Source organism: Talaromyces atroroseus (assembly GCF_001907595.1).
Source record: "Talaromyces atroroseus strain IBT 11181 chromosome Unknown scaffold_8, whole genome shotgun sequence".
Taxonomy (NCBI): domain Eukaryota; kingdom Fungi; phylum Ascomycota; class Eurotiomycetes; order Eurotiales; family Trichocomaceae; genus Talaromyces; species Talaromyces atroroseus.
The window spans coordinates 365,797-379,621 of record NW_017971440.1 but is presented as its reverse complement, the minus strand read 5'-3'; the positions used below and the strand labels follow the sequence as shown (position 1 = coordinate 379,621).

At 45.8% G+C, this 13,825-nt stretch overlaps 5 protein-coding genes across 5 annotated transcripts, besides 4 other annotated features; 4 read left to right on the top strand and 1 right to left on the bottom strand.

Moving 5' to 3' along the window:
* Positions 1–686: 686 nt before the first annotated feature.
* Positions 687–760: a repeat region (Identified by RepeatMasker using a combination of RepBase library and repeat library created with RepeatScout).
* Positions 761–993: 233 nt separating this feature from the next.
* UA08_06087 (hypothetical protein) lies at positions 994–2,520 on the top strand (the record flags this gene model as incomplete). Its single annotated transcript, XM_020268372.1, has 1 exon — positions 994–2,520. One exon carries the CDS (start codon positions 994–996, stop codon positions 2,518–2,520), a length of 1,527 nt encoding a protein of 508 aa, XP_020118524.1.
* Positions 2,521–3,724: 1,204 nt separating this feature from the next.
* On the top strand, positions 3,725–4,378 carry UA08_06086 (hypothetical protein; the record flags this gene model as incomplete). The annotated part of the gene is made up of 1 exon (XM_020268371.1): positions 3,725–4,378. The coding sequence occupies one exon, from the start codon at positions 3,725–3,727 to the stop codon at positions 4,376–4,378; it is 654 nt and encodes a 217-aa protein (XP_020118707.1).
* A 370-nt stretch (positions 4,379–4,748) lies between these two features.
* On the bottom strand, positions 4,749–6,241 carry UA08_06085 (hypothetical protein; the record flags this gene model as incomplete). The annotated part of the gene is made up of 3 exons (XM_020268370.1): positions 4,749–4,841; positions 4,898–5,174; positions 5,394–6,241. The coding sequence occupies 3 exons, from the start codon at positions 6,239–6,241 to the stop codon at positions 4,749–4,751; spliced, it is 1,218 nt and encodes a 405-aa protein (XP_020118706.1).
* Positions 5,251–5,388: a repeat region (Identified by RepeatMasker using a combination of RepBase library and repeat library created with RepeatScout).
* Positions 6,242–6,783: 542 nt separating the features above from the next.
* UA08_06084 (hypothetical protein) lies at positions 6,784–8,588 on the top strand (the record flags this gene model as incomplete). The annotated part of the gene is made up of 3 exons (XM_020268369.1): positions 6,784–6,928; positions 6,987–7,010; positions 7,066–8,588. 3 exons carry the CDS (start codon positions 6,784–6,786, stop codon positions 8,586–8,588), a joined length of 1,692 nt encoding a protein of 563 aa, XP_020118711.1.
* An 879-nt stretch (positions 8,589–9,467) lies between these two features.
* Positions 9,468–9,839: a repeat region (Identified by RepeatMasker using a combination of RepBase library and repeat library created with RepeatScout).
* A 229-nt stretch (positions 9,840–10,068) lies between these two features.
* Positions 10,069–10,318: a repeat region (Identified by RepeatMasker using a combination of RepBase library and repeat library created with RepeatScout).
* A 2,992-nt stretch (positions 10,319–13,310) lies between these two features.
* Positions 13,311–13,613, top strand: UA08_06083 (hypothetical protein; the record flags this gene model as incomplete). The annotated part of the gene is made up of 2 exons (XM_020268368.1): positions 13,311–13,540; positions 13,595–13,613. 2 exons carry the CDS (start codon positions 13,311–13,313, stop codon positions 13,611–13,613), a joined length of 249 nt encoding a protein of 82 aa, XP_020118710.1.
* Between the last annotated feature and the right edge of the window lie 212 nt (positions 13,614–13,825).

Here is a 13,825-nt window from a genome sequence, read left to right as displayed (position 1 = left end):
GGGGGGTAAAACCATTGATCATGCCATTTCTTTCGAGTTAGTTTGCCGCAAGAATGTATATTATTTAGGAACGGCTTATTCTTCAGATCTGCTGGTGTCTTCTTCTAAGCATAGAATGAATCTGTTGAGAGAGACCTTGGGTGTACTTTTAGCCCTGGGTCAGTTATAGTTCACCAATATTAAAGAGAAGCTGCGTTAGATGTTCTTTTTTTTTTTTTTTTTCTTTCTTTCCTTTCCCCGAGTTTTGTCAGCTGCAAGCATAGGCGAAGCTTTGGAGGTATTGTATTGTGTCCGCCGGCTTATGAGAAGAACAAGGGGGCCAAATCATCCTCTTTCCGGCCGCAACAGGGCTTCCTCGGGGTCGGGGTCGGCTTCGGCTTCGGCTTCAGCGCCTAAAGGCCTAGCTTATGCTTAGCTTCGACGGCCTCAGCTCAAACAGCACGTGAAGATTGACAATTTCACACAAGTGCTTACTCCTTTCCTAACGCGCCACTAGTTAGGACGTGCTGCTTACATTCATTTAATTGATCTCTTGCAGTCAGTTGCATTGTAAATGTAATCGACGTGATGTACCCCGACTATTGACGGCCGCCGCAAAGCGCTCGCGAGTATGCTTGCTTTCTTGCAGTTGTTTCATGCAGACGATCGTCCATATCCGCAGCTGACAGAATAGTATATCACAGTCTGTCACGATCTATAACACTGAAACAATAGCGTGGTCTTTTTCTTTCCTTTTCGCACAAGTCATGGACCTGCAGCAGGGCATGCAGCCCGCCTCTTCTTACCAGCATCATCATCTCCATCATCATCAGCACGACCACCACCACCACCATCATCATCGTCACACACATCAGCACCAACGGCAAACCCAGTATGAACGTTATTCGGCTTCAGGTAGTGGCTCTATGCAAGGTCCGTTCGGATCCGCTGTATCGGGTGCCGAGATGATGATGATGATGCATACGCCGGTCGTGCCAGACACAGCCATCAATGATGATTATCAAGCAAAACGACAAGCACAACCGACAGGGCAGCAAAATGATCAATCCAAGAGTAAAAAAACGCAAAAGCGCGAAAATAAGAGCCTCAAAACCCGCCAAATCTACCACTCCTGCTATCACTCCTACTACTAGTTCTGAGGTCGACAGCACAGCACCACGAACAGCCATAGACAGAGTCCCGGCCGGCAGAGAGCGTCGTCGCATTCAAATGCGAATTGCCCAGCGCGCCTATCGACAGCGTAAACAAGATGAGATATACAGCCGACAAAAGCAGTTGTCCGAAAGGGACTGTCTCATCGCCCAAATGAAGACTGCGTTTGATGCGCTGAGTTCGAGGCTTGTCGATTTGGATGTTCTCTCTTTCTACCCGGATTTGTCGCAGCCTGTGCAGGATATGGCGCAAGCTTTCGAGGCCCTGGCGCAGATGAAGAGTGCTACGGGCTCAACTGCTGCAGCACCTGCACCAGCACCTGCACCTGCATCGACAGCCACGGCAGAGACGAAGGATACGGACACGGGGTTGTATAGTCTCTTTGGTGGATTTGAGCAACAGCAGTGGACAGATATACATGACTTTGGTGGAGATATTAGTTCGGGCCAACAGCAGCTTAGCATGGGTATAACAGTGCCTCCTCCATACGTAACAGCTGGCCTGAGACAAGCGTATAATTTGCAGGACTTTTCGAACCATTATCTTCATGGTCAGTCGCAGAGTCATCAATTCCAGCAGTTTACTGGCAATAATGAACGCCATTACGGTAGCACCACAACAACCTCTTCTGTCGCGAGTACGGGAATCAACGACCTTAAAATCCCAATCTCCATGGACATCAAACCGCCTACATCATACGCCTTCCAAGAAACAACATTCGCGCGCCGACTCATGCGAGTCTGCACCGAAGCTGCCTATCGAGTCTTAATGAGCGGCGACTTACCATCGGCGTCCTCCAAGGAGGCGCGCGTTTTCAAACTCGCCTACCGACTGTGGAGTAAGAAATATCTAGTCGAAAAGTTTCAATTGGCATTATCAAGCGGCGACCCATCTGTGCCCACCATCCCTTTTGTATCTCTCGGCGGTGCGGGCACTCACTACATTCACGCGACAATGGATCAACAGCCGGACAAATCCGCAATGCCCGTCGCAAGCGGCCCCATGGCAATACACATTGCACACATTCGCCATGACGGAGCCGGCACGAGTCTGGATGGGATCATGTCCTCGCTCGGCCTGTTGAACGACGAATGGTTTGATGCGCTGGATGTCGATCTTTATCTACGAAGCATGGGGATTAACCTTGAGGCACATTCGACAAACCACAGGTTTCTACTGCCCGCAAATCCAGATGTTGCATCTAAAGTGGTGGCTACATCACGGGCAATGGGGGGTTCTGCTCAGGGGGTGAATTTGCAGGATTATGTACCTGCTGTAGTGAATGTTGATCGGTTTATGGATTGTAAAACCTTTTCTTTCCTCCCCTACTCGCCCCCCCCAACTCCATCTTTCTCTTCAGTAATGTGATCGCTTTTGAGCTCCCGCGCTAATGATGATTATGCTTCTAGGTCTCGTGTCGAAAGCCATGTGTCTGGGAAGAGCCGCGGGGTTCAGAAAAAGGGATGTAGAGGAGCAGTTTTACAATTCGATCGAGATTTGATATGGATTATAGATATATAGTATTTGGTTTTGGTTCTTGTATACATTATTTCTTTTTTCTTTGTGTGACTTGCAATCTCTCTCTGCTACCTTTATGCATCCCGAGAAAAAGGATTATGCAACCAATCTATGTTCCCGGCCGTGTCAGATTAGTATATAGCATTTACTCCGGGGAAAGATTTGACCTCAAGATCTAATCCGAACAGGAATGATAAAAGCTTAGTGTCCAAAGTGGACCCATTAATTCACCCAATCCCTCTTAGCGTACTATTTTAACATATATAAAGCATATAATTATATCCAGTATACGTTACGGAGTACTAAAAGAGATAGATAATAAAGTATATTCCAAAGAGCCCTAATCCTGGATTTGCCAGCTCTATTAGACTCTAATCCTAAATATAGTATATGTATGAAAGTGGGCCAATGCCAAGATTTTGATTTGCCTGATCCCCACTACCAAGACTTTATTTTTGTTCAATTGCACACGCGCTAGATCTTTTCAACACCCCCATAAAAACACCCAAGTGTGACGTTGTGTTGATAGTTCGGTCGCTGCGGCTGACCACTAATTCTCAGCCATGATATATCGTCATTCTATGGGAAAGGATTACAGCACAAAAATAAGAATTCCAAGGACGCAAATAGATATACAACTTCTATCTTTTATTAGTATTGGCAATTTGGTCGAAATAATAATGGTTATAACAATATTTTTTAGATAGAAAGGGATGCTGAGAGATAGTCCCATAATATATTCCAAAGTTTATAGTGATTTGTCCTAATCCTAATGAAAATGAACTCAAAATTATTTATAGCACTAAACATACATTTATTAACAAAAGAGAACTATTAATTACCACCCTCCTACGCTTCGTTCATCCCGAATCCCGATAAAAAGGCACCCCCTGCAGCAGATTGATATGTTGTCAAACCGTCTAAGCTAGGAGTCTTTGAAACTGTGGACAAGAAAGACTTACAAGAGAAGCAGGTATGAATCTAATCCACCATTTCGCAGCTTCGAATTTGACAATATACAAGCTCCCTCAACAAGAGCAAAGCGAACACCAGTATGAGCACCACCGAATTCCCCCCGCAACCATATCACACGCAATCGCCATCTCGCAGCCTCAAAATCGCCCCCAAACACTGGATGTCCAACACCATCCAAGTCACAGACGCACAGGACAAGGATACAATTCTCTACACGGCGAAACCGAGCTTCTTAGTCTCAGATTTGACAATCCGAAAACTCCCCTCCGCCCCCTTACACGGTATGAACACTGACGACAGCGGTGCCATCCTCGCCGACGCCGAATTCCACTCCTTCCGACGCAAAATAGACATATCCATACATAATCATACAATTACTCTCCCGCTCAAGGCGAAACTCAACACTGAGACCACATTCGCATTACCGTCTCTACGGAACACGCAAGTGACGTGGCGACATGACCACCATCTCTCTTCCTCTGAGTTGCTGTGTTTGGATGAGAAGAACATGTGTCTAGCTAAGATCACGACTCCTTCGTGGACGCTCAAGCATGAATCGCAACTGGATTTGTTTGAGGGCAATGTAGTGAGTAATCGTGGTTTTGGGGGTGGTGATGGCTCGTTTGTTGTGGATGAGATTATCGCGACGGGGTTGGCGCTGCTGCATGATATTAATCGTAGGAGACACAATACAGCGGCAGTTGCTTGGGGTGCTGGTGGAGGTGGTGCTTAATGCTTGAGCATTAGGCCTTTATTTTTTATGAAGTTGAAGATATGATACCCTAGTGAGGACGTCTGCATGTTTGATTGTGACTGAAAGTAATTAGAGGGGCTATATGCTAGCAAGCTCTCATTTGAAAGGAAAAAAAGGCTGCCAGAATCCTAGATATGCGAGAATCCGACAGCTCTTTCATGGCTATGGAAATAGCCTATTTAGGAAAATTGTTACACAGTTAGGGCTGGGGCTAGGGTTCCAGGACATCTCCATCCTAATCGGGAAACATATCAACCCAAATAGCGATTTGTTCATTTTTTTCTCCTTATACATAATACAATATTGTATTAGGAACTGCCATCTGTAATAATTCATAGACTTTGCTCCACTAGCTTTGTGTGAATGTTACAGGCCCAGCAAAATGTTGGTTAACCGCCTGGTTCCCAACTTTGGCAGAATTGTTGAAAATGGCCGATGAAGTCTAGGATGTGTTTGTTAGTTTTGTATTAGAATCTGTAGGGGTTACCATGAACTTACGGGGTTGTGCTCGGGGGTCTTTTCGTGTTTGATTGTCTCCGTCGTACTGCTCGTGTCTTCTGCTTTGCTCGTGTCTGGCGTTCTGCTTCTTTCCGGCATACCTGTGTCTTCTGCTTTGCATAGGTCCGTCGTGGCTCGTGCCTCCGCTGTTGTAGTCGTGTCAGGAGCGCTGGCTTCGTCTGGTCCTTTGTCTGCATCTTCGGCTCTGCTGGCGTCGTCTTCATTGCCTGTGTCTGGCGTACTGCTTATGTTCGCTGCACTGCTAGGACCCGTTTCTCTATTTGAGCCTGATGTTCTACTCGTATCCACTGACGATGATCCTTTGTCAATGCTTCGCCATTGATTTAACAAAGCTTTGGCACACGACGCTGCCGTCACGGTAGAATACTTCTGCCATTCCTTGCTTTTGTGACTGTCCGCATAATCGCAGACACCTTTGACGATGATAGTTGGAAAGTTGTCCCATACACCAGCACCTTCCATCTCGAAGCCTAACAATTTTGCCTGATGCGCAATCCGGTCACGGCGAATTGCTGATTTCATAACCTGATCGCAAGAGCCAATCAAGCCGAAATGGATATTTGGGATTGATTTTCGTTCACGAATAACCAACTTATTCTGATCACAGCCGAGTTGGTCACAAGAGAGGTTTAAGACAGCGTCGCAGACTCTAGTGCCTGCGTCCACACACTTCGCGCAAATTTCGCAGACCTCTGGGTCATGATGCTTGTGGCGGTACTCGGGGATGTATAACTTATCTGTACCTGGCTGGGGGCAATTCCAGCTACTGAATTCCTCTTTGCCGCAAATTTCTGCAATATACCCTTCCATTTTGCTTCTTAGCCTCCTGCGTCCTCTCCACCCTTCATTCTTGTGCAGGAACGAGCGAATCTCAGGATTTGGACGTCGGAGGTTGTCTTTTAGGGTATCCTTGCGGATAACTCTATCATCATACTGTCGTCCGAGGTCGAACTGAATGACTCCTGTGCTGATAATGACATCTCCAAGGAAAATTGATATTTTTTCATTGTCAAATATCGACTCAGGCACCCCACCACATATACCGACAATCAACCCAAGTTTGACATTCGGAAAACTGATTCGAAGACTGGCAGACACTGCCGCAGCGCTGCCCTTGCCCATGCCAGGCAAGTATGTCATCACGATAGGATGACGTCCAATCCTCCCTAGAGTATAAGCATTGGGATCGCCTGGAGCTTTTCCATATTCGAGTTCATCCTCTTCCCAAAATTCATCAAACAGTGCCTCGAAAGCATCCGATTCTGTTATCAAGGCACATATAATTGCGATTTCGAAACCATTTCGATCAGTTGGCCGCATCATCCAGACCGATATCTATAAGATTTTAGGCAATGAATATCATGGTAATTTCGTCAATTTCATTATCCACGAGTAAGCTGCTAGGTAGCCTATATAAAAAACTTTAGTCCATGTCTGTTAATTAAAGGGGCCTAATTGTAAGCCAGCCTCGCTCAAGTAAACAGACATCATGGAGCCTAATGCAACCTGCAGAGAAAGCGCTAACTGAGCCAATTAAATGGCCAACTTGCATTAGCCTGCTGCAGAGGATGTTTCAGGAATATTCACAACTACGACAAAATTAAATTTAATTGGTGGGATGTATTAGCGCGTGCAGCATCGCTATACTGAATCAGTGAATATAGTGTTAAGGTGCATCGTGCTAGTTGTTATCTCTTCAGAGTATATTTACTTCTACTGCAGTGAATTTCTATTTGCGTTTATTTCTTTATCTTTACATTAACCAAATAAATTTATTGGTTATCCCTCAATACATCCACTGTTGAAGCACCGCCTTATTTTCAAGGCTGTATAGTTACTTGGATTGCTCATGTGGTTGAAGAAGAATGGCCCTTCTGGAAAAGCTCACTCCGGGTTCGGGGTCCTTCGATAACCGGGAGAAGATCCAAAACCAAGCTGTCAGTCAGACCTTCCATTCCGCAGTGAATTTTGTGAATCATCAATACGCAAAAGGATGCGAGCATATTGATGGTAAGTTGAAAGATGTGTCTGAGATCATTTGTAACCATGCTTACTTTAAACGCCATAGAATCGACCACGGTTTGCGATAATGGTATGTCTTTGCAAGCTCGCTTGCAAGAAGCTTCAAAAACTGAATTGATTGACAGATATTCTCAAATCATTGGCATTCTCTCAGATGCTTGATAGACGGTGCAGTATAAGAAAGCCTCACACATCTACCTGCAACTGGATTCTGGAGACAGACGCGTACAAGCACTGGTTGCAACAATCAACTGGTATATTTTGGCTGAAGGGAAAGCCGGGAGCCGGAAAATCGACCATAATGCGGTTTTTGTACAACCGGCTGAGAGGAGAATGCAGACGCAGCCCAGAGAAAGGTATTGCGTTGGAATTCTTTTTCTGTGCTCGAGGGGGTGAATTACAAAGGATACCCCTCGGGATGCTGCGAGCACTATTAAATCAACTTTTCCGTCAAGATCCAACAGCACGACAATGTATTAGAGAGCAGTATGAAGAAAAGTCTAGCGCATTTGGGTATGGTGAGCGTACCTGGACATGGCAACCTCAGGAGCTTGAAGTATTACTGCAGGATGCTATTGTTACAGCAGCTCAGACGCAGCCAGTCACCATCTTTATTGATGCACTAGATGAGGCAGGAGCACAATTCCTCTCGGGACTTGCAAATTATATCAATCAACTCACGACAGCTGCAAAAATATGCATCTCATGTCGGCACTACCCTACCCCTCCCTATATTCCAGGCGTCGAAGTGAGGGTAGAAAACCATAACAGCGGTGATATAGCTACTTTCGTCAACGACCGTCTTAAAATTGGGTACTTGACCGAAGCCGATTCACCCGACAGCATGATTTGGGAAGATCTGAAAGCGGATTTGACGAAACTGGCTGCCGGAAATTTCCAATGGACAGACCTCATCGTGCCCCTGGTAGGAACAAAGATTGCCGAAGGAGAATCACCGGAGGAAGTTCGCCGATGCCTGCAGATCGTACCTGACAAGTTAGGTGATACCTATCGGCGTATCTTGCAAAATGTCATCAGACAAGAGGATTATAGCCAGACTTTCCTCTTGTTTCAATGGCTTTGTTTGGCACAACGGCCACTCTCGGTAACGGAGATGCGATACGCTTTAGCTGCGAAAGATATGGTAAAATCACCACATCGGATTCGATGCCATGAGACGGCGAGCTTTGTAAAATCAGACGAACGCATGAAGCGGCGAGTGAACGCTGTGTCCGGTGGTCTGGCCGAGGTAGTACAGCTGCTAGATGGTGACAAGGAAAGGCAGATTGTACAGTTTATTCACCCATCAGTCAACCACTTTCTGCTCACGGAAGGGTTGAACCTGTTGTCCAAACTGGCGGGCGATGGAAAAGAGTTATTAGCGCATCAAACGTCAGCAACTGAATTTACTTCCAACGACACTGTCCAGCGATGCCATTCAAATCTTTACCGGTGCTGCTTGAACTATCTTCTCAGTGAAGAAACGCCAATACGAACGGAGCTTGGCCAGGTTCCAGGTGGAAGCGAACTCGATGTGCGTTGCAAAAGTTCACCGTGGCATGAATATGCTACTAGGTTTCTGTTCAAGCATGCGGAAGAGGCAGCGAAGTATAGGGTCGAAGAACTAGATCAGGGAATATGGTTGTGATCAATTCTGGTCAAATGTATATGTTGACCTACAAAATATAAGATTTCTGTATGGAAACTGAAGACGGAGAACTGCCGCTCATTCAACCGATCTGGTTGAGATAGTAGTCTGAAATGGACGTAGAAATTCAAAAGTAAGAGCTGATAAACGTTCTGTCTGAAATCATGAATACAAAAATTGAATGCTCGAGGTCACCAATACGTACCTAGGCAACAGATGGTGAAACGCTGGCCTAATATAGTTGCTGGTCCTTCATAATTGGATATCACAATATGAACTTACTTAATTCTTTACTACTGAAGTGACTAACTAATCCACGACTTGGCTGTGGTCTGAAGGGACTGGACTAGCAAACAGGGAGGGCAGCCAGTTGCATCGAATACCACAGTAGTAAGTAATCGCTATCTATAGTATCATATTGAAATCACCCTAGGCCGTGATTTGATGGATAATTCATATATAGCACTAAAGTGTCTCTATGTGGAGTGGTTTCAAGACAACTGCAGGTCTCAATGACCCCTACACAACTTGATTTGTATTATCAAGGATATGACTTGTCCAACAACTGAACCATGGCAATGGAAGTGATTAGGCAGTTTTCACCCAGGTGAAATTATCAAGTGGCGCAGCCTCGTTAGGTTTTCCCAACCAACGAAGATCTAACACATAAGATCATTCTAAATTGACGGTCTATTCACAGCCTCATTACGTACGCGGCTCAACCATACGACCGCGAATATAAGATCTCCAGCTCCACTGATTTCGATCGGAGTTCGACAGTCGAGCAGATGGACTGATATTTTGGGCAGCCCGAAGCGCTCAGTTTTGATATGTGCGTGCCATGGCAGATACCCAGCGGTCTCCGTACGCAAATGATGATTATACCGTGGGATGGATCTGCGCTCTACCGCACGAGTTTGCAGCAGCCAAGGGAATGCTGGACGAGGAGCTCGGAGAACCGCAGACTGTACAATCAAATGCCGATGATAACCAATACTTCTTGGGGAGTATAGGCAAACTTAAAGTTGTGGTAGCCTGCCTACGCCTGCACCAAAATGGTCCCACGTCTGCGACTTCTGCTGCGAAAGAAATGCTTTACACTTTCCCCGAGATCCGCGTTGGATTGCTTGTTGTTGCTGTCGTGGGTGTTCTGTTTGACAACGATGACCCAGAAATTCGGCTTAGTGATATTGTCATCCGTAGCAGCCGCAAGATTGGAGGAGTTGTCGTTCATGGCTTTGGAAAACAGCACCCTGGACTGGTCATTTGAATCCTTAGTCTCTGATCTCGCAAAACTAACCGCTCAGCACGAGACGTCTAACAATGAAGTGTCACGCTATATCAATATAATCCTGGATAAATACCCTCACATGCGGGAGATCGGGTACAAATACCGTGGCGAGTCGCTTGACCGACTATTTCAACCAAACTATCCGCACGTAAGCGGCAAAGCCTGCAGGGTGTGCGAGAACTACGCGTAGATGATGCTCCGAGAATCCAATACGGTACCATAGCACCTGGCGGTACGGGAATTGAGGATCAAACCAGGCGCGATAATATCCGAGACAAACGTGGAGCAATATGCCTTAATTTAGAAGCGGCATGTTTAATGAATATGTCCCCTGGTGTAGGGATATGTGGGATCTCAGACTATGCGGACTCTCAGAAGTATGATGGCTGGCAAAAGTACCCCCCCCAGCCGCCGCCGCAGCATGTGCTAAAGAGTTCCTTGGATGTGTGCAGTCAAAGCCCATGGATGGAGAGGCTGCAGGGAAGGATAAGTTCCTTGAAGCAAGGGCAGCATTCTTGAGATACTTTATAATAGTGTACTTAGGTAGGGCCCTGGCCCATTTGTTAATTTTGATTACGGGTCGAAACTCTGGTTTGTGAGGAAGATGTGGGCGTCAACAGCAACAGAGCAAATGAGGCAAGTCCTGTTGAATGGCTTAGGTACCTGTATCTTGCATCGTTCAACTTGGTGGATGAGCTGACTGAAGAAAATGACGTTTTTCAATATTTCACGTCGCGAGATCCCACCTGCCACTGTTCAATATATCTGTCCTCTATATAATATGATATTTTTGTATAATCTTTTCCTCTCTGCTTTTAGCTTTAGTCCCTGCGGCCTGAGCTTCCAATCTAACGAAGTCAGGCAGCTATTGATCTTTGAAAGAGCATTGATGGCTTAGTCTAAGCTATGAAATGTGGCTGTGGCTATGCACTGCCGTCGGTTACATATAATCCTGGCATATAAGAGACTTGAAGGAAAATATTTCCTTGGCTTTCTTGCTAAATATTAGATACGAGACGGCGGACGCCCCATATGAATCTCCTGATTGGTCAAACTATTCCCAGTCTAATAGGTGCTACCCAAAGCGTGGCTTGGTAAATTTTAATATAATTCGCATTGATAACAGGCTAATAGTAATAACTAGTAACAGTATAGTAACAAAGCATAATGTTCTTCCTCTGAAATAATTGGAAATTCGCGTCAGTCAAAAGAAAAGCCGGATACACAAAGCTCAAGAGCCGCAGTTTCAAGGTGCCCCACGTGTTTGTCTGTTTACCATCCTTAATCTCACGGTATGCGTTGATCTTCCTTCTTTTTAGGTATGTGCTGTTTACTCATTTGATGCTTACGACTTTGCAGATTCCACTTTCGTTCGGCATCCTTTTTTTTTTTTTTTTTCATTTTTATTTTCTTTTCCGGCAGTTCGTTCATTCGAACGCCCACGGCATTTAACATCGACTGTGCAAACATCCATCTACACATCTCAAAGAAAAATAAATGTCCGACACAGAAACCTCCACAGACGGAACCGTTTTTGAAGGCGCCTCTCCTCCCTTCCCAATAGGCTTCATCGTTCTCATCGTCGTCCTTGGCGCAATCGTGCTCGCACTAGCGGGATGCATCGGGCACAGTTTTTGGTCGCGGCATCGCGCACGACGTCGAGGGGAGGAGCCCGAGCCATGGTTTGCATTGTGGTCATGGAGGGGTAGGAGAAGGAATACCAATGTTAATGCGAATGCATCGACAACGAATGTTGTGCCAACTGGAGATGCGAGGAGACGAGAGTTTTATAACGTTGGAAGTGATGTTTCTATGGCTGAGAGTTGGCAGGGTAACGCTACTACGATGGCGAGGTACGCATGAGGATCTGTCATTCAGCCATATAGATGTCTGAAGTCAAATTCCCATTTTTGGTATTTAGTCAGCTAGGGATTTAGGTTGTAAACTACGTATCTAATTCATGACTGTTAAGCTTAATATAGGCAGTTCCCCGGGTACCCAGAGCTGGGTTTGACATGCGCCACAATATCAGAATCAAATGAGCTTTTCTGCACACTTCTCCTTGGGCCAACCCGGAACTATCTTGGCCTTGGCATGCCTCTACGATGACGATAATATGGCCAGTCACCGAAATCTATCTGAACGGGAAAAGGAGAGCACAGCAAGTATCCATACCCAAGGAAGCGGGGTGCGGTAACGCTCACCGAGGCTGAATTAGTTGGATATACATCCATTTTGGAAATCTTGGGACACAAGAAGAGGCCAAGGCTAGGGTTGTAAGTCCTGCTGCTTGTGTTATTCTATAGACCGGGTCAAGGTACCAAATCTAAATCCTCGCTCATGAAGTAACAAGAGGATCTGGACGAGGCCATCTTCAAGTTCACCCGTTCAACGGGAAATTTTGGCCTCAAGGGCAGGACCAATATCCATATCAAGGCCATGCCACCGACTTTTCTAAGCTATGATAGGCGAATGAGTAACTATAACATGTCAGTGAGGTTGATGTTAGGGTAGTTGCTCGGCGCCGAGGGCTGTATCACCTGACAACGCATGTCGTCACTTCATTCCAACAAAGACGACGTCGAAATAAGCTTTTTTGACTTCAGAATTTTTAGGAACATCCATATCTACGATTCTTCGCATTCCAGATTCTTTCCAGAATCTTCCATTTTGAAGTCCTGTGTCGGCCGATGCGAGATATGTGCATACCGATCCATGGAATGTAAGCGTACCAGTACCAGAGCAGAGAGACTAAGAGATTTTGTTCAGCACATTAGGCAAAGAAGACGCAATAATTCCTTTTTTTTTTTTTCCCTTTCCAAGAAAATTTGAAGCTATTTGCTTTGTAGTAATTGGCTCGGCTTTAGCCCAAGATGTTGCGTGACGAGGGTAAGACGATTCCCGCTTTCGGCGCCGAGATTTGCCGCCACGTTCTTATACATTTTTCACGTGTCCCTGAACAAATGCATATTCGCTAATTATAGGAAGGTGATAAATGTAAAATAACCATTTTACTTGCATCGGGCACCGCCGAAGGTAGGGCCCGAAGCATAGGGATCAGGTGGTTTCGCTCTCTTTCCCGTGCAGTTATCGCCGGGAGACTGATGGCTTGATCATTAGTGAACGAAGTCTATCCAATCATGGCTTAGGGCTTAGGTATCGCAAAGCACTGTTAGGCGATGTATTGCCATATCTTGATGCCGAGTGGTGTGATCAAGTCTCTCTGTGAGTAGATGGATCGGTAGTACCCAGTTACTTGAGTATATAAAGGACCAGATACATATGGCCGGGTGAGATGATACAAGATCAAACACAATCAACAAACAGACCTCGCACTCTGAAGTCAATAAACGCAGCAGATACTTCACGGAAACCAAATCAATCCAAACCGTATCCGATACTTACGGAACGACCAAGAGAACATACCTACCATGCCATCCGACTCCCACAAGAACTATTCCCCAACCCAATCCATGGTCAACCCAGGCATGAACTACTGGGTTCGCTCCAATTCACCAACACAGAGCACACGACGCAACGCCGCCGGTCGTGGTCTCTTCTCCGGGTTGCAGGACGTGAAACATTATAATGTCGAAGGTGGATGGGCGGGCAGACAAGTTGTTGACGATGGACAGAGTTCATGGTTTGGCTGGTTGGGCAGGTTTGTTTTCCTGTTTCGTTTCCTCGTTTCGAAAATTAACTCGTGACGCATTAGCTTTATTTCGGGGAAATAAGCGTATATCAGGCCTAACTATCTCCGCGGTATAGTTACAGTCGAGGTCGTTGTCTGGGCGGAGGACCTCAAAGATCAACCAGATGCATGATGGAGGATTGTTGGCCAAGAAGGCCAAAAAAAAAAAAAAATTGAAGGGACTAGGAACGAGAGGTGGAGTTCAAGGACTTGTGTGCATACATCTATGGATGTTCTTATTGTTTGCTATAGTTT